This window comes from Vanellus vanellus (genome assembly GCF_965231255.1).
Source record: "Vanellus vanellus genome assembly, chromosome: 25".
NCBI lineage: Eukaryota > Metazoa > Chordata > Aves > Charadriiformes > Charadriidae > Vanellus > Vanellus vanellus.
The window spans coordinates 4,712,326-4,737,344 of NC_138930.1; the positions used below are offsets into that span (position 1 = coordinate 4,712,326).

At 57.0% G+C, this 25,019-nt stretch overlaps 4 protein-coding genes across 4 annotated transcripts in view; 3 read left to right on the forward strand and 1 right to left on the reverse strand.

Moving 5' to 3' along the window:
• Positions 1 to 1,502: 1,502 nt before the first annotated feature.
• On the forward strand, positions 1,503 to 3,320 carry LINGO3 (leucine rich repeat and Ig domain containing 3; the record flags this gene model as incomplete). The annotated part of the gene is made up of 1 exon (XM_082495544.1): positions 1,503 to 3,320. One exon carries the CDS (start codon positions 1,503 to 1,505, stop codon positions 3,318 to 3,320), a length of 1,818 nt encoding a protein of 605 aa, XP_082351670.1.
• A 6,652-nt stretch (positions 3,321 to 9,972) lies between these two features.
• On the forward strand, positions 9,973 to 14,591 carry PEAK3 (PEAK family member 3; the record flags this gene model as incomplete). Its single annotated transcript, XM_082495365.1, has 4 exons — positions 9,973 to 10,064; positions 10,869 to 10,999; positions 11,264 to 11,934; positions 12,999 to 14,591. The coding sequence occupies 4 exons, from the start codon at positions 9,973 to 9,975 to the stop codon at positions 13,998 to 14,000; spliced, it is 1,896 nt and encodes a 631-aa protein (XP_082351491.1). The 3' UTR covers positions 14,001 to 14,591.
• A 3,723-nt stretch (positions 14,592 to 18,314) lies between these two features.
• Positions 18,315 to 22,569, reverse strand: OAZ1 (ornithine decarboxylase antizyme 1). Its single transcript, XM_082495421.1, is given in 6 exon segments — positions 18,315 to 18,747; positions 18,867 to 18,952; positions 19,493 to 19,665; positions 19,796 to 19,882; positions 19,884 to 19,941; positions 22,392 to 22,569. Coding segments are annotated over 6 exon segments (651 nt in total). The 5' UTR covers positions 22,508 to 22,569; the 3' UTR covers positions 18,315 to 18,616.
• Positions 22,570 to 22,946: 377 nt separating this feature from the next.
• The window catches only part of JSRP1 (junctional sarcoplasmic reticulum protein 1), a 33,742-nt gene continuing 31,669 nt past the window's right edge, over positions 22,947 to 25,019 (forward strand). Inside the window, exons 1-2 of the mRNA XM_082495545.1 lie at positions 22,947 to 22,988; positions 24,283 to 24,495. Of these exons, the coding sequence (XP_082351671.1) occupies positions 24,446 to 24,495 (50 nt within the window). The 5' untranslated portion in view covers positions 22,947 to 22,988; positions 24,283 to 24,445. The remainder of the gene's footprint in view (positions 22,989 to 24,282; positions 24,496 to 25,019) is intronic.

Sequence of the window (25,019 nt, forward strand, 5' to 3'; positions counted from 1 at the left end):
TGCCCTCCCCAGCGTGTCTACCTCACCACACACCTTGGTGTCATCAGCAAACTTGCTGAGGGGGCCCTCCATCCCACTCTCCATGTCCCCGACAAAGGTGTTGAATCCCGGCAGTGAGGAGGCGGAGGAGTCAGAGGTGGAAGAGGAGGAAGAGGGGAAAGAGGGGGCTGCCAGGATGTGGTGAGCATCTCCCCGCGGAGGCCGCCGTGCCAGGCCGGGGCCTCCACGTCGCTTTGGTGGGCAACCTGCTGCGGCGCTGGTGCTGATGCTGCTCCCAGGCTCTCGTCCCTGTGCTGCTTCAGGGGCAGGAGGTGAGGCCCCGACCCCAGGAGATGTTGAACCGCTTCAGATCACATCAGTTTGGGATCTTTTCTCTTTGGGCCTTTCACCCCCAGCACGGGGCTGAGATCTGGCCCGCTCGCTGCACCTCCGCAGGGGTGGCTGGAGCTCTGCTCTCGGTACCCCCCAAAATTGTCCACGTTCCCTCGCCAGGCCCAGAAACACCCCGCAGCACCCCCAAGCGAGCAGCTCTGCCACTTAATTAGGTTAATGACAGTGCTTCGTTATGGAGGGGTGGCTGAGGAGTTTGCACCGGTGCTGGGAGGTGTGTGTCCAGGTGTGGTGGCAGCCCGGCAGATTTGGGGCACAGAAGGGGACCAGGAGCAGGGAACGGGAAGCAGAGAAAAGGGAAAGTGGTGGCGAAGTGCTAATCCATGGAAAGGAGGGCAGCCGGGGCACCGTGCCGCGCAGGGTCGGTGTTAATCCCTCATCTGCGAAGATTGTGCCCACGGCCGCCTTAATCTCCACTCCGAGAGGGCGACGCTGGGGACAGGGATGGGAGGACCGGTCCCTACGTGCAGCGCTGAGCGTCCATCCCCAGTCCTGCGGGACCTCCCCGAGGCCAGGGCCTGGGAAGGATTTCTGTCGCTGGATGAGACCTCGCTGTGGCCGCATGGGGAGCAGAGGGGATGTGGCATCCCACCTGTGTCACGAGTTTGCAAGGCCTCTGGCTGCACTTCTTTGCTCCTACGCTGCCCTGGGGAGAGAGTCTGTGTCCCCTGTTATCTCGGGGTGCTTGCACTCACAGTCCCCTCCGCTGGGTGTGCACCATGAGCGGCTCAGAGCGGGTGTGAGCCGGCAGCGGGGCAGAGGCTGAGATGTGGGTCTGCAGCTGTGTCTCCTCTCGCAGATCTCTCCCCCTGCCTCAGTTTCCCTTCTCTCCTAAGGGTGCGTGCAGGCGGTGAGGCTTGTTTAGCCCAGGTTTGCGCAGGGCACGGTCACTGGGTCACACGTTGGGTGCTGAGAAAGGGGTCCGGAGGGTTTCTTGGAGGGGACTGGGACCTTATCAGGGCCATGGTCCGGGGGGCGCTTTCCAGTCTCAGCCCACAGGTGGGTGATCTGGGACTGGGTAGGACTTCGTTAGCCTCCCCCGGGCTCGCCGCTGACTCCGCATCTCTCTCCTTTGCAGGCGCATGGGAGAATGGTAGTGAGCCCATAAGACCATGCTCTACACAATGACATGTTGGCTCCCGGTCCTGGTCCTCCACCTGATCCTCCTGAGCCCCCCGCGGGTGGCAGCCTGCCCTGCCCGCTGCGAGTGCGCCCCACAGATCAAGTCGGTGGTGTGTCACCGCAAGCGGCTCACCTCCATCCCCGAGGGCATCCCCACCGAGACCAAGATCCTGGAGCTCAACAAGAACCGCATCCGCTGCCTGAACCCGGGGGACCTCTCCCCGTACCCGCTGCTGGAGGAGCTGGATTTCAGCGAGAACATCATCTCTAATGTGGAGCCGGGCGCCTTCAGCAACCTGTTCAACCTGCAGACCTTGCGGCTGCGGGGGAACCAGCTCAAGCTCATCCCCCCAGGGGTCTTCACCAAACTGACCAACCTCACCCTCCTGGACATCAGCGAGAACAAACTCGTCATCCTGCTGGACTACATGTTCCAGGACCTGCGAAACCTGAAGAGCCTGGAGGTGGGCGATAACGACTTGGTGTATATCTCCCAACGGGCCTTCTCGGGGCTGCTCGGCCTGGAGCAGCTGACCATTGAGAAGTGCAACCTAACCTCCATCTCGGCCGAGTCGCTCTCCTACCTCCAGAATCTGGAGGTGCTACGGCTCCGGCACCTCAGCATCTCCGCGCTGGAGGACCAAAACTTCAAGAAGCTCTACAACCTCCTGCAACTGGAGATCGACAACTGGCCACTGCTGGAAGACGTCTCCCCAACCAGCTTCCAGGGCCTGAACCTCACCTCGCTCTCCATCACCTACACCAACATCACGGCAGTGCCTGCCGCTGCCTTGAGGAACCTGGTGTACCTCCGGTACCTGAACCTGTCCTACAACCCCATTAGCACTGTGCTGAAGGGCTCCTTTAAAGACCTCATCCGGCTCCAGGAGCTCCACATCGTGGGTGCTCTCTTGGTGTCTGTGGAGCCACAGGCTTTCTCCGGCCTGAGACAGATCCGGCTGCTCAACCTCTCCAGCAACTTTCTCTCCACGCTGGAGGAGAGCACCTTCCACTCCGTCAACACGCTGGAGACGCTGCGGGTGGACAGGAACCCCCTGGCCTGCGACTGCCGCCTCCTCTGGATCCTGCAGCGACGGAAGACACTCAACTTTGATGGGCAGCAGCCCATGTGCTCCTCGCCACCTGAAATCCAGGGCAATGCCCTGCGTGACTTCCCGGACTCCGTGCTCTTTGAGTACTTCACCTGCCAGAAGCCCAAGATAAAGGATCGGAAGCTGCAGCACGTGACAGCCCGGGAAGGGCAGTCCGTATCCTTCCTTTGCCGGGCGGATGGGGAGCCGGACCCCTCCATCGCCTGGGTTTCCCCCCAGCACCGCATGATCACCACCCGCAGCACGGGGAGGGCGACCGTGCTGCCTGGGGGCACCCTGGAGATCCGTTTCGCCCAAGTGCAGGACAGCGGCACCTACATCTGCATCGCCAGCAACGCGGGGGGCAACGACACCTACTTCGCCACCCTGACGGTCAAGGGGCGCCCAGCCGATGGGTCCCACTACGCGAATCGGACTTTGTACCTCAGCGAGTTCAACGACACCTCCCACAACGACACGCAAGTCTTCTTGAAGTTTACGTTGGACCTCAAGACCATCCTGGTCTCCACGGCCATGGGCTGCATCACCTTCCTGGGTGTGGTGCTCTTCTGCTTCCTCCTCCTCTTCGTCTGGAGCCGGGGCCGAGGGCAGCACAAGAACAACTTCTCGGTGGAGTACTCCTTCCGTAAGGTGGATGGTCCCACCACCACCACCGGCCAAGGAGGAGCCAGGAAGTTCAACATGAAGATGATCTGAGCCTCTGCTGGAGGAGAACAGTTGTCTGCTGCCCGGCGCCGGGCACAGCCATGGTGGGACGGGGCCGGGGGGGATGTGGGAGCACTGGTGACATCCCAGGGCTGGCAGCAGGACCTCGCTGTGCTGGGACGTGACTGGAGATGTGGCGGAAGCCAGCGGGGTCAGCACTGCATGGACCTCAGGGTCGGGGAGCAGTGACCCCGGCTGTCCCGGCCCCATGGTGAGCCCTCGGGGTGCAATGGCTCAGGGGCTGTCCCAGCTCCGGGGGCTCCCAATGTAGCCAACACTTTTGCTACCAACTATGCATTTCTCTAGCCAAGAGATCAGCAACGTTTGGGCCTGGGAAAAAAAAAAAAACAAAACTGCTCCTTTTTTTTCCCCTTTTCCCTTTGTATTTTTAAGACACTCTCCAGAAAACTTTCCTGGTGGTTGTTCTCTTCTCTTGTTGTTGGTTTGGGGGTTGTTTTTTTGTTTTTTTTTTGGTCCAACGATATTTTGTTTTAATGAATTTTCAAGAGAAAAGTCTTCCGGGGCGATGCGGGACTGGGGCATTGGGGCATTGTGCCGAGCTGGGGGGTCTTCCCCACCCCCTCCTCAAAGCTGGACCCCCCCCCCCAGGGCACAGCTGTGCCTTGAGAGCTTCCCATCAGCGGATTTGAGAGGTGGCATCTGCAAACGCGGGTGCCCGGGAGCGCTCCTGCACAAGCAATAATAACCCTCCCGAGGCCGAGCTCTAGGGAGGTGTCAGCGAGAAAAAAAGGGGGAAAAAAAAGGGCAAAATGAGGCCAAAGTCATTAAAATCAGGAGGAGCAGCCCCAGGGTGATGTAAGGCCCCCTCTTTGCATCCACTCAAGCCACCACGGCAGTGGTTGGGGTGCAGGGGAGGGCGGTTGGGGTTCGTACGGGTGCAAAAGGCATTTGGGGGTCCGTTTTCTTTGGCTTGCAAAGTCGAAGTCTGCGGGAGAGCAGGAGCTGGCTCGTCCTGCGCGGGGAGGCCGTACAGCCCAGGAAAGGAGAGGAGAGAAAGATTTGGGACGAGCAGCTGGGGAACCGGCGGCAAAAGCACTGGGAGAAGGGCCTGGCTGGCACCTCTATCGTATCCGCCCGGATCCTGCGCTGGGGACCGCGGGTCAGTGTCCCCGGGCTCTGCTCCCTGCAGCCGTGGGGACAGTCCCCCTCTTCCCCTCCCACCCCTGCCCTTCAGCTCAGGGGTTTTGGGTGGGAGAAGGAGCAGAGCTGGAAGGGAAGAGCCTTCATGGGATCTAGACAGGTGGGGGAACCCATCGCTTCCTCCTCCTCCTCCCACCGTGTGCACTCATGGGGGTTGCTGCAGGTCCCACCTCCATCCCTGTTCCCACAGGCACGTCCCCCCACCGGGATGTCCCTTTCTCCCGGCGGCACTGGGCAGGCTGGGCATGCTGGCTGCAGGAGCTGGAGGAGGCAGCTGCCCATCTCCTGCCGGCCATCCCTGGGCCCGCGGGGGAAGCAGGAGCTCCCGTGGGTTCGGGGCTGTGGCCGCCCAAGTGGGGCACAAGTGAGCACGGCTGCTCTGGTTGTCCCCTGCACCCTGTCCTGCTGTCCCCATCCTGCTCTTGCACCTATGGGTGCTGGGTCGTCCCCGACCCCCGGGGGAGAGGGGCGAAGGACCCGAGGTGCCCCCCCCGAGCTGCAGCCAGGCACTGCCAGGATCGGGCCCCCTCCCCGGGTCGGGGGTGCTGTCCATCTCTTCCCCCATCCGTCCCCTGCCGTGGGTCCGGCCGTTGCCCTTCGCATGCCCGGTGCCCCCTCTTCTCCCCGAGCCGTGCATGCCGTGTCGTACCAGGGGTCCCACCGGCATCACCCGCGCGCCCTTGTTTCGTGTCTGGGTTTGGTTTTTTTTTTACCTGGGGGTGGTGGGGGGGTGGGGAGGGGGTCGGGCACGGACCCTTGCAGCCGGCAGCAAAGACAGGTTTGGGCAGTGCAGACCTGGCACAGTTTTGTATGTAACGAGCATGTGAAATGTATTTGCGGGGGGGGAAAAAAAGGAAAAAAAAAAGAAAAGGGGGACTTTTGTGGCTGGTTTGGTCTTTTCCTCCTTCTTCCCCCTTTCTTTCTCCATGTGGCTCAAATAAGAAAAGCCAAAGTCAGCGGAGAAAGCCTGAGCGGGGCTGAGTGCGAGCTCGGAGCTGGGCAGGACGCGGAAAGGGCTGTCGGAGCCGCTCGCCCCACGTGTGGGATTCGTGCCTTGGTGCTCTCCAGACCTGCTCCAGCCCGGTGCAAACCCGAGGCTGTCCTGGAGTTCGGGCAGATGTTAAAACCCCAAAGCTCAGTTTAAGATGATCATCCATCCCAGAAAACCAGCAGGAAAAGCCAGACTGGGAGAACTGGGAGGGCTGGAGGTGGGGTGAAGCTGGAAGCACGGCGTCCCAGGGCATCCCTTGCTGCAGCCACGGACCATTTGGATGCCGAAGAGCAGGGTCCGGTTTAATGACGTTCAATGACGTTTGACCAACCTCCTGTAGAAATTAGATTCCCCCACGTGTGACAAACGGTAGTGGAAGCAAATCCCGCAGGTTTAAAGTGGCGGTGGCTGGAAACGGCGGCGGGTTTGCAGCCCATCACCACCGTCTGCCCTGCAAACCCCTTCATAAATGGTGCTAAACCAATTCGCAGCGGGTACTAAAGTCCTTATTAATAACTGATAAATGATTAATGCGCCCGTGTTAACAAACTGCCGCTGCTATTAATCTATTATTAATTATTAATAGGGTGTTTAGAAGGATGCCCTGAAGCTGCGGGGTGCAAAGGTGGCGCCTCACCTCCTGCTGCAGGGGAATTGCCGGGGGAGGGGGGGAGGGAGAAGGTGTTAAAAGGATTCTCACAAACACAGAGGAGTGTGCGCACATGTGTGTGTACACACAGGGCTAAACCCCTCCGATGAGACTGGAAACACGGGCAATGGGGGGGGGGAGGACACACTCTGCGCCCCAGCTCCCTGCCTGGGGAAACTGAGGCACGGAGGGGCACTGCAGTAGGGCTGAGGGGCAGCAGCTGGTGGTATTGGATGGGGGTTCCCCTAGAAGCGACCCTCTCGGTCCCCTTCCCTGTCCTGTCCCATCAGCCCCAGGGGACACCCTGCCCCACGCGAGGCCATCCCTGACCTTGGCTGAGCCGCCATCGCCCACCAGGCGCTCGGCCATCCCGGTGTCCCCTTGCCCAGCTGGCTGGGGACCCGCTGGCCTTGTGTCCCCAGCAAAGGGGCTGCTACATCCCCCTTATTTCCCTCTTTCCAGGCTCAGTGGCTGGCCTGACCCCGTGCCAGCCTCCCCCACCCCCCTCTCCCCTCCAAGTCCTGGCTTTCCCAGCATGGGACTGGGATGGGGACTGGGAGTCTGCAGGGCGGTGGAAGCAAAGCAAGGCCTCCATCTGCTGGAGAAAAGGACCCTGGGCCGGTTCCCAGCCTTTGCACCCCAAAATTCCACACCCCACTGCTCCCCGGGGAGGCATCCCCACGGAGGAGGGTGGCCCTGGTTGCAAAATAAGCGGGTGCTGTGGGTGCCCTGGGTGTCCTTCGCCCCCCACCCCTGGCTGGGGCAGAGCTCTCATGGGAGTAAAAGAGGAAATTGAGTGTTGTTGTTTTTTTTTTTTCTCATTTCCTGCATGAAAAAAAAATACAGCCTGGCACAAGAGCGCCCGGGAGGTTAAGGGTCGGGGTTACGGTTGGTGCCTGTGCTGAAGGGTCTGGGTGCCCCCTGGGGACACCCGTGGGGCTGAGCCCACCCGCTCCTTCGGCAGCTCTTGGGGGATGGATGAGGGGTGCGGGACGGAAGATGCTGAGACCCTGGCTCAGGTGGTGTGGGTGCCCGCTGCACCCGCTGTGCCCACAGGTACCGCCCCGACCTGCCCCGAGCCGAGAGTCCCCGCAGCAGTGATATAGTGAGAATAATGGAAAAAAACCAAAACAACCAAACAAAAAAAACCAACCCCACACCAAAAAAAATTAAGACAATTAGAAAAATGCAATTTTCCAGCGGCTGCATTTAAAGACCATATCTCCCGCTGGGAAGAGAAACCAATTTCCTTACAAATTAAAAAGACTTTGGCTAAGTAAAACTTCCCTGCGGTCCCCAAATCCCAGCCCGGCACAGTTCGGAGAGGGACAAAGGGCTCGACACCCCCTGGACCAGAGGCTGCAATTGCCGTCCGTGTCCTGCAGCCATGGGCTGTTTCATCAGCCAGGGGAGGGCAGAGGACCCCCCCGGGGATTCAGGGGTGCGCTGTGGCTGGGACAAGGAAATCAGCGTTTTCTAACTCATCCCGCGGGGCTCAGCGATATGCAATCACAGTCCTTTTTATAAGGGCTCGGGTTGCTTTTGAACTTGGCGCCGTCACCTTTCTTATTATAAGAGGCAGCGGGAAATTTGCAGCTAATGCTTCTGCGAAAGGGTCACATTCGTTGCGTTAAGGCTGTAATTTTATTCCTAAGGGTCTCCGGTATACCTTGAAGGTAACATTACTCATTAGGGAAAAATATCGATGCTTCTAATAGCTTTACTCTTGGTTAAAACAGTTTGTTGTACAGTTATTAACATAAATGACTTACTGGGACGAGGGACATACACCGACCCTGTTGCTGAACACCATCAATAAGCCCAGGACCTTAAATGCTTCATTGATATTCTTTTTTTTTTTTTTTTTTTTTTTTATTATAGGCCTGGATGACATGTTGAGGGAGCCAAACTGGGCAGGGCTGGGCTGCCGTCCCGGCCGGGGCTGCGGCGTAGGGATGAGCAGCCGCGGCAGCAAAGCGGGCAGCAGCGTGGGAAGGACCGTGCGGGTACCAAAGCGGGTTGTCATCATCGCCCAAAGCCTCGCACGTCCTTCCCGAGCCGGTGCCAGATTCAAACATGACTCAGCCCCAACACGTATTTTTATCAACTCGAGCATACAGCCTCGGCACCGCAGAAACGGCCCCTCGGCGAGCGCCACGGGCCGACAGACACAAACCTGCCGGCTTGCTCGGCGTCGGCAAGGAAATCTGGATTGCAAAATACATGGTGAGGAAACCACCGAGGCGAGTGGGCTCCTTGCCGGGGGCGGCTTCAGGCTCACAGGCACCCACCGAGCCCCAAACCAACCCCCCTCAAAGCCCTGGGGATGTGCAGCCCGGCTCAAATAGTGGAAATCCAGCGGATGGTTCCACTTTCCTCCTATAAATCCACTTTCCCCGTGTAAATCCACGTCGCCGAAGCCTGCTCATCCCCGGCCGCAGTGCTGCCAGGAGCAATCCCTGCAGAGGGCTGCCACAGCTCTGGGCAGAGGGGCTCACCCACCCACCCACCCACCCAGGCTCCTTGCTAATCACAGAATCATCATAGAATCACAGAATGGGTTGAGTTGGGAGGTTGAAGCTCACCCAGTGCCACCCTCCTGCCCTGGGCAGGGACACCTCCCCCCAGCCCAGGTTGCTCCAAGCCCCGTCCAACCCGGCCTTGAACACCTCCAGGGATGGGGCAGCCACAGCTTCTCGGGGCACCCTGCGCCGGGGGCTCACCACCCGCACAGCTGAGAAGTTCTTCAGATCTCATCTAAATCTCCCTTCTTCAGTGTCAAACCATCCCCCCTCGTCCCATGGCTCCCCTCCCTGATCAGGAGTCCCTCCCCAGCTCTCCTGGAGCCCCTTTAGGCACTGGAAGGGGCTCTCAGGTCTCCGCGGAGCCTTCTCTTCTCCAGGCTGAACCCCCCCACCTCTCCCAGCCTGTCCTCCCAGCAGAGGGGCTCCAGCCCTCCCAGCATCTCCGGGGCCTCCTCTGGCCCCGCTCCAACAGCTCCATGTCTTTCCTATGTTGGGGACTCCAGAGCTGGAGGCAGCACTCCAGGTGGGGTCTCCCCAGAGCGCAGCAGAGGGGCACAATCCCCCCCTGGCCCTGCTGGCCACGCTGCTGGGGATGCAGCCCGGGATACGGTTGGCCTTCTGGGCTGCAGTCATGAGTGCCGTTAGTTATTTGCTAATTAGTTCAAAGACTGAATAGAAGGGAGCAGCTATTAAAACTTTTGGGGGCGTTAGAGGGTTAAAAGAGCAACTTTAGAGGGGACAGACACCGGCAGGGGACGATATAATTCTTTTTCAGCAGCTGAGTCGTTTCACTTCATGCTCTCTGTAAAGCCCTGGGAGAAAAAAAAAAAAAAAGTGTTTTCTAACGACTGGGCTCCTCTTGTGCAACGGCTGCAGGAAATCCCAGGAAAAAAAAAAAAAACAAACATTGAAGAAAACAAAAAAAATATTCCGCCTCGCCAATGCATCTCGAATAACACAACCGGGAGAGCAGAGAATTAATTACGTGGTTGGGGGGGGGCAAATTACTGCGGAAATCCCACCACCCCCGTCCCCTTCAATACAGCTGCCATCCAGAAAGCAGCCCGGGAGGAGAGCGCAGTCTCCACGAGCAGCTCCGGGGCCGCAAAACCCACCGCAGCAGGTTGCGCTGCAGGCGATGCAGTCACTGCGGCCGCAAGCAGGAGCCTCTGTGGGCAGCGTGCAGCACCGGGGGGCTGCGGGGGAGCGAGGCCAAACCTCCGGCTTCCTTTAGACTTGCAAGAAGCAGATTTTGAAAGAACATCCTCCTGCAAGCGGGGTTGCAGTGGGTTGTGCAAGGCCATTCCCGGCAGGGTCATGGCCAGCGCCGGGGAGCGGGAGCCGCTGCCGAGCCGGGAGATGGAGTTGGAGCCCCCCAGGCGCCCGCCGCTGCCAGGGAAAACTCAAAGGTAACAAATCGTTCTGCAAATGGGGCCCAAAAAAATGGAGCTTCCCAGCAGCATCCCCTCCTCCCGCTTCTTCAGCCCGATGCTTTGCGCTGCGGCAAGAGGCAGGGCGATAATCCCCGGGTACCGGGGGGCACCAGGGGGCTGAGCTGGGGCAAAGAGGGGCAAAGCCTGAAGTTGCACAGCGAGTGACGTCCCCAGCAGAAACCGGAGTTTTTCAGGAAAGCCAGCGTGGTTTCGGTACCGCTTTGCGGCGGCAGGGTCAGCGCTGCAGGTTTGCATTGAGCCTGGCCAGGACGGGGAAGCGAAACCCCCGAACGGGGCTGCGGACGGCTCCTTCCCGCTGCTCCCCTCCTTACCCGCTCCATGCTTTTCCCTCCCCGTGCACAGACCCCCGGTCCTGTCCCCCCACCGGAGGGTGTCAAAGGCTTTTCCCGCTCTCATCCCACACCTCTCCCACCATTGTGTCCCGGCAGCACCCGCCAGGGACGGCAGGGCGGGCATGACCCCATCTGTACACCCCACACACCGTGCAGGCATGCGCCAGCGCACGTGAAGCCCCCCATGGCAGCCCCCACCCCTCGGGAGAGGCAGCACCCCCTCCCCAGTGCAGGCACTGGAGCCACTGGGCCACCAAACTCCCCATCTTTTGCCCCAAACCCACGCGGCCAGGGCGCCCCAGACCGCCGCTTCCCCTTTCTCCTTATTCTTCCCCTGAATCGGCACCGAAAGGAGCCAGAACTCCCTGGGGGAGGAAGGGGGGGGGGGGGGGGGAGGGGGGGAGTGCTGACTCCTGGCTCTGTGCAGGGCCGCCCTGCGCACCCGCTGTGCCAGCCTGGACCTGGGTACCCCCGCACCACCGCCCCCCCCCATGCCGGACACCCCAGGGGACCCCCCGCCTCGGCCCCCCGCCTCGGCCCTCATCTACAGCAACGTGGGTGAGTGACGCGGTGACCCCGCTGCCCTCTTGCTGTCACCTCGGACGGCGGGGACGAACCCCGCTGCTGTCCCCGTCCTCCTCCCGCGGTGCCCGGCCGTCACCCCTCCGGCTGGCATCGGGCACGGTTTTGGGGCTGGGAATATGCAGTGGGGCAATTAATGATGTGCTTGCACCCCCCTCCCGCTCCATCTCCCACTTTCTGCCCCCCATCTCCCACCTCGGGGAAGTCTCACCCCCACCAGCTCTGTTCCTCCCTCTCCAGGAGAACTGCGAGCCCACCTTGTCCCCCGCAAGGCCAGCCGAGGGGAAGGAGCCGGGAGACCCCCTTCTCAGCCCAACCGCAACCCCCTGCCTCCCCCATTGCCGAAAAAGCAGCTCCAGCGAGCCGAGTCCCTCCCGGAGCCGGGGCCATCGCAGCACTATCGGGGTGACCCCACACCATCGGCCGGCAGCATCCCCTACAGCATCCCACCGCCCCACGTGCCGCACGAGGAGGGGGGTCCCAGCTCCATCCCCCCGTGGGACAGACCCTCCTGGGGACCCAAGAAGCCCCTGACCAAGTCCCAAAGCCTGGGGGAACCGGTGGCCCGGAGTAGCCCGCAAAAAGCCCCGTCGCCCAGCCTGGCCGAGCTGACATTTGGGACGGCGGATGGGGAGCTGGGGCAGCTCCTGCAGCTCCTGGAGAACCCGGCCGGGGTGTGCGGGGTGGTATTGGGATGCCAGGTGGCCACCCTGGCCCGGCTCTCGGCTCGCATCCAGGAGAAGCTCCTGGGGTCGGAGGAGCAGCAGCAGCTGCTGGAGGCAGAGCTGGCAGGGAAGAGCTGGGCAGCGCTCAGCGTGCTGGACCGGGAGCCGTGCTGCGAAAGCGGGGACGCCTGGTACTTCCGAGTGGGCTTCACCTTTGGGCAAAGGCAGCTGGTGTGTGCAGCCAAGGTAAGCGGGGAATTGGGGAAAATCATGGAATGGCTTGGGTTGGGTTGGAAGGGACCTTAAAGCTCACCCAGTGCCACCCCCCTGCCCTGGGCAGGGCCACCTCCCCCCAGCCCAGGTTGCTCCAAGCCCCGTCCAACCCGGCCTTGACCACCTCCAGGGATGGGGCAGCCACAGCTTCTCGGGGCACCCTGCGCCAGGGGCTCACCGCCCTCACAGCCAAGAAGTTCTTCCTCAGATCTCATCTCAATCTCCCCTCTTCCAGTGTCAAACCGTCCCTCCTCGTCCCATCACTCCCCTCCCTGATCAGGAGTCCCTCCCCAGCTCTCCTGGAGCCCCTTTAGGCACTGGAAGGGGCTCTGAGGTCTCCCCGGAGCCTTCTCTTCTCCAGGCTGACCCCCCCCCCCCCACCTCTCCCAGCCTGTCCTCCCAGCAGAGGGGCTCCAGCCCTCCCAGCATCTCCGGGGCCTCCTCTGGTCCCGCTCCAACAGCTCCGTGTCTCCCCTGTGTACAAATGCCCGGGGTGGTGCAGAGGGAAGCGGCTCCTGCGCCGCGGGGGGGCTGCGATGCTGCAGGGAAGCGTGAACTAGGAGCGCTGGCTTTTCCGCTGACCCCCGTCACGGAGGCGCTTCCCCTTTGTGCACCTACTTCTGCATTTGCTGAATGGGACGGCGCTGCTGGCACAGCCCACAGCTCCCAGGGGGCCAAAGGACACGTCAAGGCGAACGGCATCGCTGGGGGCGATGCCACGGCAAGCGGTCTCCAGGGGCCGGCGGTCACAAAGTAGAGGCCTGAGCAGAGCTGGTTCCTCAGGCAGTACAGGATGAGACCCACCAAAGCATCTTTGCAGCTCACCGGGGGGTTACACCACCCCCTTCCTTTCCCCTTTCTCGCTCAAAGCCATTGTGGAAGGGGACAGCGGACTTGGAGGGTGCGGGGGAAAACCAGCACCCTGCGCGGGTCGGGTGGTTCTGGTGGCCCTGAGCTGAGGCGGTGGCCCAGCCCAGGACGAGGCACCCCGGGGCTCCAGCCTCGCGCAGGTGGCCCTGCCCTGTCTCTCCTTGCAGGTCCCAAAACCGTGCTGCGCCAGCCCGGGGGTGCAGAGCTCCCTCGGGGCACACTGCAGCATCCAGCGCCTGATCGGCCGCTTCACTGACCGCCTCCCTTGGGAGCTGGTGCTCCCGGGAAGCCCTGGGGAGCAGAGTCGGTCCCCTTCCAGAGAGGAGCCGGCCCGTCTTGCCACCTGCCCTGTCCTGCAGGTCTTCATTTCTCCTGAGGTTCCCTACCAGACCCTGGCAGGCTTTGTGAAGAGATCCCGTGGTTTGCACCGGACCAGCCCTGGGCACTTCGAGCGCCTGGCTTGCCTCCTCCTCCTGCAGGTGTGCATGGGGCTGGAGCATCTCCGGGGGCAGAACGTGGGGCAGGGAGACCTCTGCCCCGAGAACCTGCTGCTGGTGCAGTGCCCGTGTCCTGCCCAGAGCCAGCAAGGCAAGGAGGCGTCCCTGGGGCTGTCCCTTCCAAGGCTGCTCATCGGCAGCTTCTTCAAGGTTAAAGACAAGCGAAGACCTTATTCTACCAGCCAAGAGCAGGACTGGACCGAGGGGCTCGCTGCATCACCCTCCCCGGTGGCAGACGAGCTGAATGTAGGCATGCTGATCTATGAGATCTTGCACGTGGACATCTCTCTGGAGAACGCCTTGGGGTTCAGAAGCAACAGACTTCCCGAGATCCCCTCCCTGTCCATCTATTCCACGGGACTCAAGCGTCTGGCCGTGCTGCTTCTCCACCGAGATCCCTGCAAGAGGGTCTCCATCGAGCAGGCAAGGAGCATCCTGCAGGTCCTGCTCTGGGGACCTCGCCAGGAGCTCTTCGCCAGGAGCAAGAAGACCCTCCCGCTGCTCCGGAGCTGGGTGGAGGTGAAGAGGGCTCTGCTGCTCCTGAAGTTGGCGGAGAATTCGGCCGGGGCGGTGGGGAGCCCTGGCCTCGAGGAGTGGCTGTGCTGCCAGTACTTCAAGGAGGTGACCGAACACACGCTCTACCAAGTCACCCAGGCTCTCTACACGCCCTAAAGGCAAGCGGAAGTTCAGCCCACCCAAAAGCTCTCCTCAAAGCCAAGAGCCCATGAGGACCTGGCCGAAAGCTGGACCAGTTCACAAGGAACCCAAGCTGGTCCTTGGCTGGGAGAACTCCGTTTGCAAACCCGAACCCGCTTCCCCCACCAGCACACGAATGCTGAAGCCGGGACCAAACTCCCACCCATGGCTCTCACCACGCAGGGTGTTTTCACCATTTTCGGCCAATTTTTGTTTGTTACCGTGAGTCCAGTTTATCGGAGCATCTCAGGAAGGAGGGCTGGATGGAAGCCACAGGATCGAGTACCACCAATTTAGTGGCTGATTATTCCAATTAGGACTTACAGGGCTTGGACTTTGCACAAAACCCCCTCAGACCCCTCTGGCGGCCACGAGGCTTTCGCTGGTTTAAATAACAACGCAAAGCCACACGTTACCGCTCACCTTAATGCACCGGAGAAATACACCACCTCGGACAGCCCGCTCTTTTCACAAAGAGGTTGTGGCATAGTCACAAATATAAATGACATTTTAAAAGGGGGAAACTACAGCAACCACACAGCTTCAATAAAACCCAGACCTGAAGCTCTTAAATACCGGTCCTTTATGTGCTTCTTTGATGGCATTACACACCCCAGTGATGGATCCAGTGAGAAACACAAAGCCAGAGTCTACTGCCCGGCGGTGATTAGCCAGGACAGCCTCGATGGCATCTAGTAAATGGCTCGGGTCAGTTTACGGCTGCTGCACGCAGGGACGAGGCTGCAGAGGGGGTCTTGGGCAGCACCAAGGCAGAGCCATCGCATCTGCTGCTTGGTGTGAAACACACAGCACCGGGTGGGAGCTGCGCCCTGGTCCCTGTGGCTGCGGGGTGGCCACCACAGTGACGTGCCATGCAAGGCCCTGCTCAGGTCATTCATATTATTATTAGAATCACACAATGGTTACAGTTGGAAGGGACCTTAAAGCTCATCCAGTGCCACCCCCCTGCCCTGGGCAGGGACACCTCCCCCCAGCCCAGGTTGCTCCAAGCCCCGTCCAACCCGGCCTTGAACACCTCCAGGGATGGGGCAGCCACAGCTTCTCGGGGCACCCTGCGCCAGGGGCTCACCACCCTCACAGCCAAGAAGTTCTTCCTCAGATCTCATCTCAATCTCCCCTCTTCCAGTGTCAAACCATCCCCCCTTGTCCCATGGCTCCCCTCCCTGATCCAGAGTCCCTCCCCAGCTCTCCTGGAGCCCCTTTAGGCACTGGAAGGGGCTCTCAGGTCTCCCCGCAGCCTTCTCTTCTCCAGGCTGAACCCCCCCACCTCTCCCAGCCTGTCCTCCCAGCAGAGGGGCTCCAGCCCTCCCAGCATCTCCGGGGCCTCCTCTGGCCCCGCTCCAACAGCTCCGGGGCCTTCTGCTGTGGGCACCCCCCGAGCTGGAGGCAGCACTGCGGGGGGGTTTCCCCAGAGCAGAGCAGAGCAGAGCACAGCAGAGGGGCACAATCCCCCCCTGGCCCTGCTGGCCACGCTGCTGGGGATGCAGCCCGGGGGGCGGGGGGCTTTCTGGGCTGCCGGCGCACATTGCCGGCTCCTGGGGAGCTTCTCACCCACCGACACCCCCAGGCCCTTCTCCTCGGGGCTGCTCTCCAGCCCTTCCCCACCCAGCCCGGGGTTGTGCTTGGCGTTGCCCTGACCCATGTGCAGGACCCTGCACTCGGCCTGATTGAACCTCATGAGGTTCACCCAGTCCCACCTCTCAGCCTGTCCAGGTCCCTCTGGATGGCATCCCATCCCTCCAGTAAGTTGACTGCACCACACGGCTTGGTGTCCTCAGCAAACTTGCTGAGGGTGTATTCAATTAATTATTAAGTAATTATTAATCCACCTGCAGCTGTCACCTGACAGCAGCAAGAGCTGTGCACACAGCAGGATGGACCTTCCCAGGCTTCCTCACAGCTACCACTGGGGCAGCCCCAGCATGCTTGTGGACATGGGCAGTGGCACACCAGGCAGCCACCAGAGGCTGTGGCACGGCTGAATTTGAGACAGTTCTTCCTTGGAGTCCCCCAGCTCAAAAAAACCCAAAACAAACCCCTGGTAAACCGGAGCTGTGACCCACCACAAGTTGGGTCACCACAGAGCAGGATGCTCCCAGCTGCCCCGGCCGGTGGGTTTCACAGGCAGCAGCCTCATCGGAGGGGGTGAAGACCAAACCAAGACCACAGCCCCTCTGTGCCTGGCTCTGCGTACAGTGAGCGACCATTCCCTCCTGGAGCAGCACCCAAACCCGGCAGCGCGGCCTCCCCATGGAGGTTGGCCAAGCAAGGGGGGACCAAACAAGCTCCCCGGCCACACAGACCTCGCCACGGTCACCGCCCAAGCATGGCCCGTCCACAGAAACAGCGTTCAAATTTCAGTGTGGGGTTTTGGGCCAAAACCATGCAGGAGGGGTTGTCCTGGGTGAGCCCCAACCCTGCTGTCCCCATCACCTCTCCTGTAGTATCTTGCATGGCTACAAGGTGGCAGTAAAGCCCGTGGCGCGGCAGCGGCTCACCCAAAGCCACCTCGGGCATCTGATCCTGGAAAAAACAAAGACAAAAACCTGCTTCTGATGGACCCCAACCCCAGGGCGGCACCTCCAAGCACCCCCCTGCACCCTCATTTCTGGATTCCACCTTAGGCGACCCCCTCCCGCCAGGAGCAGCTTGAAGCACCCAAGGTCAGCAAAAAGCCTACGGGGGACCAGGTCCTTCTCCACACTCGCACGTCCCTGCAGAAAGCAGACCACATCACAGGCACAGGGTCGCAGAGGAAAACAAGAATCCCTCTAGAGAATCAGTTTATGAACTCCAGAGCTTTGCCAGCCTGTTGAGTAAAGGAGGAACACCCTCTGCCCGGTCGTGCCCACCTCTGCTGGAAGAGCAAGTTCACAGCTTTTCAATCAAAACAAACCCAAACCCACAGGAAGAGCACAATTGTACAGCCGCAAAAAAAAAATTGGCAAGAGACACATGGGAAGGTGACCCCTCGCATTGACTGGCCCACAGCACAGCCGGGAGCCTCGGTCCCAGCAGAGGTGACGGCTGTGGTGCACAGCATGTCATGGGACAGGAGGAGAGCGCACAGCCAGAGCCAGGACAGGGTTAGGGAGAGGCCGATATAAATACCTGAAGCCAATTAAACAGACCCATCCATAACATCCTCCTGTCACTGCACTGCTAATTTAACACCAGGATCTCTGGGAAGATGGTGCCATCCACTATGGGACCTACTCCCCGCTGCACCTCCGAGAAGGAAGCTTCAGGGATTACATTTTGGGGTGTTCCATGCGATTCCAGTACTGCTTAGCCCAGACCATCTGCCTAGGGATGAGCGGTGGGGCGGTCCTTGGGCCCCCTCACTCACACAGCATTTCAGTGTACAGAGCTCCTAAAGCCAAGCGCGGTGGGGTGGTCAGGACCTGGAGGAACACACACCCATGAAGATCACGTGCTTCTTCCGACACTCACAGTGTAACAACCTGGTAAAATAACTCATCCCAGGGATTCACTGCTAGGAGGAAAGATCAATCAGCTTAAATGGTGCCAAACAACCCTCCAAAGCTGCCAACATTGAATACTGGGGGGAAAAATTGAAATACAATACTTCCAAGCATAGTCCTTTGGAGACTTCTCTCTAGTAGCTTCAGCAGTTTTGTTAATTCTAGCACAACACAACTGTTCAGCATTCCAAACACACACAGGTCTCTGTGGACCTCAACAGACACTGTGTGACAACAGCCTCTTCTCCCCATATCTCAACCCCAACTAGTTCCCCAGGAGAGTTCTGGAGGCCACCGAGCCTCTATGACAGTATTGAGCTACATAAGTGCCACAAGCCTTCCTAGATGACAGGCAAGGAGCTCACCAAGCCCTCCTGCGCGCTTACCACACACCAGTTAACAGGTAACATTGAGACTTCAAGTGTGAAAGGTGCAGATCCGATGGTCAAAGACACTGGAACCTCAGGGCAGCCATGAGCCACACTCCTCAGCATCTCCCCCGTGACCTCCCAACTAACCCATGCCTTGAACTATCCTATGAAACACCAATACAGCAGGGATGGATCCCAATTACCAGTGGAAATGGACAACCTGCTAATTATTTCACTAAAAGCAGGTATGTACAGAACTGCTAGATTATTTCAAGTCCTGGCAGATTGTAGCCATGAGTTCCAGTCAAGCAAAGAATGACCAACGCCTTTCCATACCTGTAACTTTAATGGTTGGGGCAGTTCCAGAGCCACCTCTCTTCAGAGTGCAAGTCTTAAACAGCTTAAACCAGCAATAAAAAGTAAAATATAAATTTTTATTTAGAATTAAAGCAAATACTTCAGTATCACAAACACAATATTAAACTTCAAGAAATATACTGCTAATTTGGAGGGAGCATTTATTTGCACAACCACAACATGCGCACAAATCCAGAAAAAGATGTGGAGTCTGAAATTTTCAACATCTCACCACCAGAGCAGTTGGTCACAACGTTTCGTACAGAGTTATAATATATACTGTAATAGATGTTGACAAAATTTCTACAGAATCATCTTTATAGACAACAAGAAAGCTCTAAGAGGCAAACATTGCAATCTATTCTTCTTCTGATGAGTCTCTCTCAAACGTGTAGGCCATGAAGCAAGCATCTGGTCTCTTGGGGACAAGGGGATGCCCTGGTCTCACAATCTCAAAGCCCAAAAAGCTGAAAGTACGGAGCAATGCAGCTAGAAAAAAAAAAAAAGCAGAAAACAAGTTTCATCCATTTGATACCATACTGACGGTTAAAGCATCCACCAAGACCAACCTCAAATATCACACTCACAACTCTAGAGTGGATACCTACCTCTATCGTCTCTGTTCTTGTGGAAACAAATGAACACATGATCAACTCGAAGCTGTTCTTCAGCAAACTCCAGAAGAACTGCAAAACTACAAAAAGACACGGTGTTCAATGCACGTGAGCAAACACTGCCTGCCTTCAGAGATCTGGAGGCAGCAAGGCCCTGTGAGCTGATCTGCACAGGGATTCACAGGCGTAGTAAGTAAGAGGCCAGGGCTGGAGACACACCAACAGGGAATCCCTGAGCACTACATTTAACTTGAGGGCATAAAACTACATTTTCAGGAACACAGAAAACATGCTTTTCTGTCGCAGCTGAAGGAAGAACTGCAGTGACAGACTCAGAACCAGGTCGGTGTTTTCAGTGGGTAGAAGTAGCCACCCAGTACCTGGGAACACAGCCTGAAATCACAGACCTTTTGGGTGGTTCTGCCTGCGGTAGAAGCCGCACTCAAACCAGGATTACTTAGTTGCAGCCTCTTCCAAGGGAGCATCAAGCATTGTAATTAGACTTCAACTTTCAGAACAACCGAAGTGAACATCAACAACAGTAAAGTGTTATTCCACCCTACTGACAGGCCTTCAAGATGGAGACAAGGTAAACCACTGCTGCATTTTATTGTACGTACCTGTCTTTGCTCCCTTCAGGCAGAGCACCACTGGGAATCTCTATATAGAGGTTGTTGTTGTTCAGCACTGCTCTCCAACTAATGTGTTTGGCATCTGTAAGCCTTGACTGGACATTCAGAATTCTTGTCCTGTTATTAGATGTTAGTTCTTCTGTTACATTCAGCCGATTATCCTGTAGCAGTAATATGTGCAAAGTTATTTCCAATTTATTTTGGAGCAGGGATAACTCCCATTAAGAGGCTTGGGGCAAGAAACGCATTCAAGCTCACCACAACAAGCTGCTTATTATTATTCATACTTACCGAATAAAATAAATTAGCTGAAAGATTGTGATCCCTCTGACTATTCCCTCGCCCACCTGGGATCTTCAGGGGTGGGTGAGGGACATCAGGAGCACCACCGAGGCCCCGGACCCAGGTTACTACAGCAATTGAAGGGAACCCTGGAACTAGAAAGGGATCACAGTTAGCAAGGCAAACCAGCAGCGTCAGACAAAGCACTGTGAATTCTAGGTTTTGAACAGTGATCAGATGGCAAGGTTTTTTAAAGAGAGAAAAAAAAAAACAAAAACCACAACACCCAAACCTAGGCCAATGGACCTCCTCCTGCTGCAACCTAGGGATACGACAAGACAAAGGACCCTCCAGACCAGGGACAGGAACACTGCCTCACACCCAGGCAGCTACTACTGCAGTATTTTGAGGGAAAAACTAACTTGGAGATGAAAATACTCTCAGCTTGAAGCGAGCAAGGTCTATTTCTGTACCAAGGCAGTAGAATGCTTGACCTGATCTCAAGAGAAGAACCATTCTGCTATCGGATACTCAAGATCCTCTTCTCGTTATGGTGAGTATACTGGCCCAGCAAGCTAGGGATCATTTTCCTCCATGATATACAGCCCTAATTACCTTAGACCTTTGCATCAGCACTCTTGGCTTGAGGTCAGAAAATTACACAGAATAGTCTCACATATGTAACCACCTCTAATGTTTTCACCACACTCAGCAGCAGCCTCGCCTGTTTTAACTCGGGGACCACACCTGAATATTTGAAAAACCTACAAGCCTTTCTGGCAAATTCTTCAGAGCAATTTTACACCGCTCGGCAAAGTTCAGTTGTTCAGAAGGTTACTCTGAAGATACAAAACGTATTTCTTATATGCAAGCGAAGTTTCACCCCATCCATTTAAGCTTGCTTAAGCGAATAAACCTTCTACTGTACTAAGAGCAAAGGCTGTGCTGCCTGGCCCCTCCCTCTGCACCATCCTTCACCCTGCAGGCTCACTCTTGAGTTGCGTCATCTCAGCAGATGCAGCAATCGAGGCCCTTAGGGAAATTTTCACAATCGTCCTGTCTGTGAGTGCCAGCAGCCATTTGCAAATCAGAATAAACATGTACAAAATAATCCACCATTTTGCACCCTTCGTCCAAAGTTTAATTTTTTTTTTTTTTTTAAAATGAGCTTGGAACTTGGGATGAATAATCTGTATTAGAAAGGCACTGAATGGCCATATAGGTCAAATATTATATACTGGAAGGCATTAGTAAGCACAGCAACTGCAAAGTTTTATTAAAAACAATTAAAATAGCGCTCTCTCAATTAGATGAGTATTCAATCCATTATTTTAGGTTCTTTGAAAGAGAGACACTTTTCTTTCGTACTAGAATAGATATTTTATCTCAAAATGATTGTAGAGCTACGCATTTCTAATTAACCTTGCAAATGAGCCTTTAAGCACCCTGTTCAGAAGTGTGCAATGATAATCCTTTATACAATTACACCTGGTGCCGAACGAAAGGCAGCCCGTAATGGTTGCCTACATTCTCCAGTTGAGAATATATTTTAGAGTGATGTTCCTGTGCACTTGGTCCTCTTGAAAAAAAAAAAAAAAAAATCTTTAAACTGCAGTCAAGTATAAAAATGGCTTTCTAAAATTCTAATGCTCCTTTCACAGTCCTCATACGAGGTCTAGCCATGCCTTCCTTTATACGAGATAAGACTGATATCCTGAGTTTCCATCACTCTACACCAGTCACCCCCATCCGGATATTTTATCCCCAGCATCTCTCGGGATTGTTTAATCTTTTGGTTGAGTTTTAAACTAACAGCTCCCCTAACACTCTTAATGCTCTGCTGTAGCCTCAGCACCCTCGATTAGTTTTCAAGAATATCTACGATTACATAAGGGGATCACAGCTTTCAATCCTTTGATATCTTTGCCTAATTGTGGGGTATTTTCTTCCCCTCCCAGTAGGGAGAAGGCACCTCCAGGCCCTGCCTTCAGCCCGGTTTTTGTCTCCAGGCACCTTTTCAGCCCGTTGACTCGCTCGGGAGCCGCTCGGGGATCAGCCTCCCCCCGCCGGGGGCCGGTGTGCGTTGTTCAGTGGTTTCCTGCCGGGGCTGTGACAACTCTGGAGAGGCGATGGCAGCTCTCCCCGCGGGCAAACGGCAGCTAACGTGGCACACGGCGGGAGGCAGCCGGGGTGTGAGGCGGCTCCGGGGGGAGGCAGCGGCGGGCAGCCCCCCCCCCGGGGCGGGGGGACGTGTCGCCCGGCACGGCGGCGAGTCACACCGCGGCAGGGGGGGGAACGGGGAGAGAAAGGCGTCGCCTTGGGCGTTCACAACACCCTTTTTTTTTTCTTCACCCTTTCCTCCCCCGTTTCTGCGGGGGAGGAGGCCGGGCCGCAGCGCCCAGCGCTGAGGCGGCGGAGCAGGCCGCCCCTCCCCCACCCGCCACGGAGCACCCCTCCCCCCGGTCACGGGGGAGGCGACCGGCGCTTGAGGGACGAAGAGGAGGAGGAGGAGAAGGATCAGGGCGGGCCCTGAGGGAAGAGGAGGGGGGGGGGAGGCGGCGAACGCCCAGCGGTGCGAAGGCTGAGGGAGGCCCCGGCCCCTCACCTGCTCTGTCCGGTACTGAGGCTCAGCACAGCGGGCATGATGGTGCTTTTATTCCCCTCTTTCTCTCTAGCGAAGCAGTGACTGTTGAGTATCCGCTGCAGGGAGGATTTCACCATCCGGCCGCTCTGGTCCGAACCCCGAAACCCTCCGCTGCCTCCCGCCGGCCGCTCTCCAGGCGCTGCTACACAAAATGGCAGCACCGCCGCAGTGGGTCCTTATATACCCTTCTCGGGCCACGCCTCCCGCCACGGCAACGCCCCGCAGGGCGGGCCACGCCCCCGAACGGGAAAGGGCTCCCGTCCGGTGAACGGCCTGTTTGTCCCTTAGATAGTCCCCCTTCCCATTGGCTGAAGGAAGCGCGGAGGGCGGAACGGCGAACCCTTTTCCTATTGGTTAGCAGCGTGAGGGGGTTCAGCATTGGTTAGAAGAGCGTCGGGACGGGAAAAGGGGGGAGTAGCGGTCTCTGATTGGTTAGACTCGCTGCGGGTGGGCGGTGTCCAGCGGGGTTCGGCCAGGAGGCTTCGACGCGGCGCCGCAGCCCTCACTCCCCGTAGAGTCGCCGGTTCGAGCCCCGCGTCCGCGCCCCGCCTGGCTGAGGTAAACTGCGGCGGAGGGGAGGGGCCGGCCGCGGCCAGGCGCATGCGCCGAAGGGAGGGAGGAGCGGGCGGCAGCGGGCCAGAGCGTCTCTGCGAGGGGAGCGGCGGGCGTGAGGGGAGGCGAGGGGACGGAGGGCTCCGGATGGCCTCGGGACCGGCGGGCTCTACAGCCCCGGGGCTGCCCGCTCGCTGGTGGGGGGACCCCGGCCTCCCGGCAGTGGGGCCTCCTGTGGGGAGCGGTGGGCCCGGGCAGGGCATCACCGCCCAGAGCTGTTGCACAGAGTGATTTTCATCTCGAAGCTGAGAGAAAATTAAATTAAAAAAAAAAAAAACAAACAATAAAGAGCTCCCCCAAGTACTGGAGGGGGTCCCTGAAGTGAGGGGCCGAAGTTGTGAGGTGATTTTGGGGTGTCTGTGCTTTCGCCTCCCGGTTGCAATGTCTCCCAGCTGCCCCTCGGCCTGTGTGTTGTGCGGGGCCGGCGCGGTAATTTATGGCTTCGGTTGTCTGGGGAATGGTTGGTGGTAATCGTTTAAATGGAAAAAAGGTTTTGTGCTGCACCTTGGTGAGGAAGTGAATCAGTCCTGGCTATTTACACAGCAGAAGTTGGGCTGCATCCCCACCTCCATAACAAACAGCCCTGACAGCACAGCGCGCCCGTTCCCGGCGAGGATTTTGGAAAGCCGAGGGTTGGGGATGAGAACAAGGTCTGGAGGGATGGGTGGAAATTTGAAAATCAGACACCCAGCTTCTCTTTTGGACAATATTGATGAAAACACAGATTCATCCCTTTGGGGGCTGGGGGCGCAGGGGCAGCCTTCAATCTTGAAAGCAGCAAATGTGTACAAAAGATAAATAGGTTATCATTTCCATGCCAGGAGATCTTTGACTCAACCTTTTCTGAATATTTCAGCCTATTATGTACTAGGTGAGACCATCCCTCTTCTGAAAACCAAGTCAGAAGCACATCACAAAAGTCAGAGCACATCCCAAACAGTGGGTCTTATCCTATATAGAAAGCAAGCTCAAAATAGTGGTTTAAATGATGCTGAATCAAGTTTGCAGTCACATATGCCTTGTAAATTAAGTGGAAAAAGGTATTTAGAGAGCCAGAAAAACTACTGAGATACGTTGTAATGATTTTCAAAATGATGGCTGTATTTCTTTTTTCTTCATTCAACTCAGGCTACGACACACCTATTTTATTGCCTTCAGGTACCATAGCATTTGGGCAGTTTTTAATTTTTTTATTCGTCATCTTGCTTATTTTTATTTGCTTTAAAATATTCCCATCCAGGAGCTCTGAACACATGGATATGCCATTGATTGGTTCCACTTTGCACAAGGATTAAGTATCTAAATCCCCACCCACCTTCTGGGTCCTGAGACTGCTCTGACTGACTCTGATCGAACAAAGTGTGTTGCCAAAAGAAAACACTGTCTGTTGTCCTGCAGCTTAGATGAGAAGCCTTGGCCTGGCCAGCAGCCAGCGCCTGGTCTGGGAGTCATGGTAAGTAAGAGGTACAAGAGAAAAATCCTTTTCCTGCTGCAGGTATCTGCACTTAGCTCCCAGAACACAATGTCACGGAGATATTAGTGCTTGCTTTCACCTCGCTCGCTAGATTTGGCTGTTGATTTATGGAGGGGAAGCTGACTGCTATTTAATGCATTACCCAGAGACCAACTTGAAACAATAGGATAGCTGCAATTCAGGAAAATCCAGACCAAATGAAGCACATCAGAGAAGATTCAGCAATTTGTGTTTTGTATGTTGTTTTAGAAAGACTTTCCTGATGGGGGAATGAATGTGTTAGTCGATGGAAGGACTGCCTTAGCATTTTGTGATAGGTTTCATTGTTTCTAATAATGGCATTTATTATTTATGTAGTAATCCGATTGTAATTCCTTATAATGGTGCTGTGTCAAAGGACATAATCTTTGCAGCTGCTTTCCTCTTTACTGTGGCACTGGGAACAGCTTTGCCCTTTGGATACCTGTCATCTCAATGGGCCATCATTTCATTTTACACTTGAG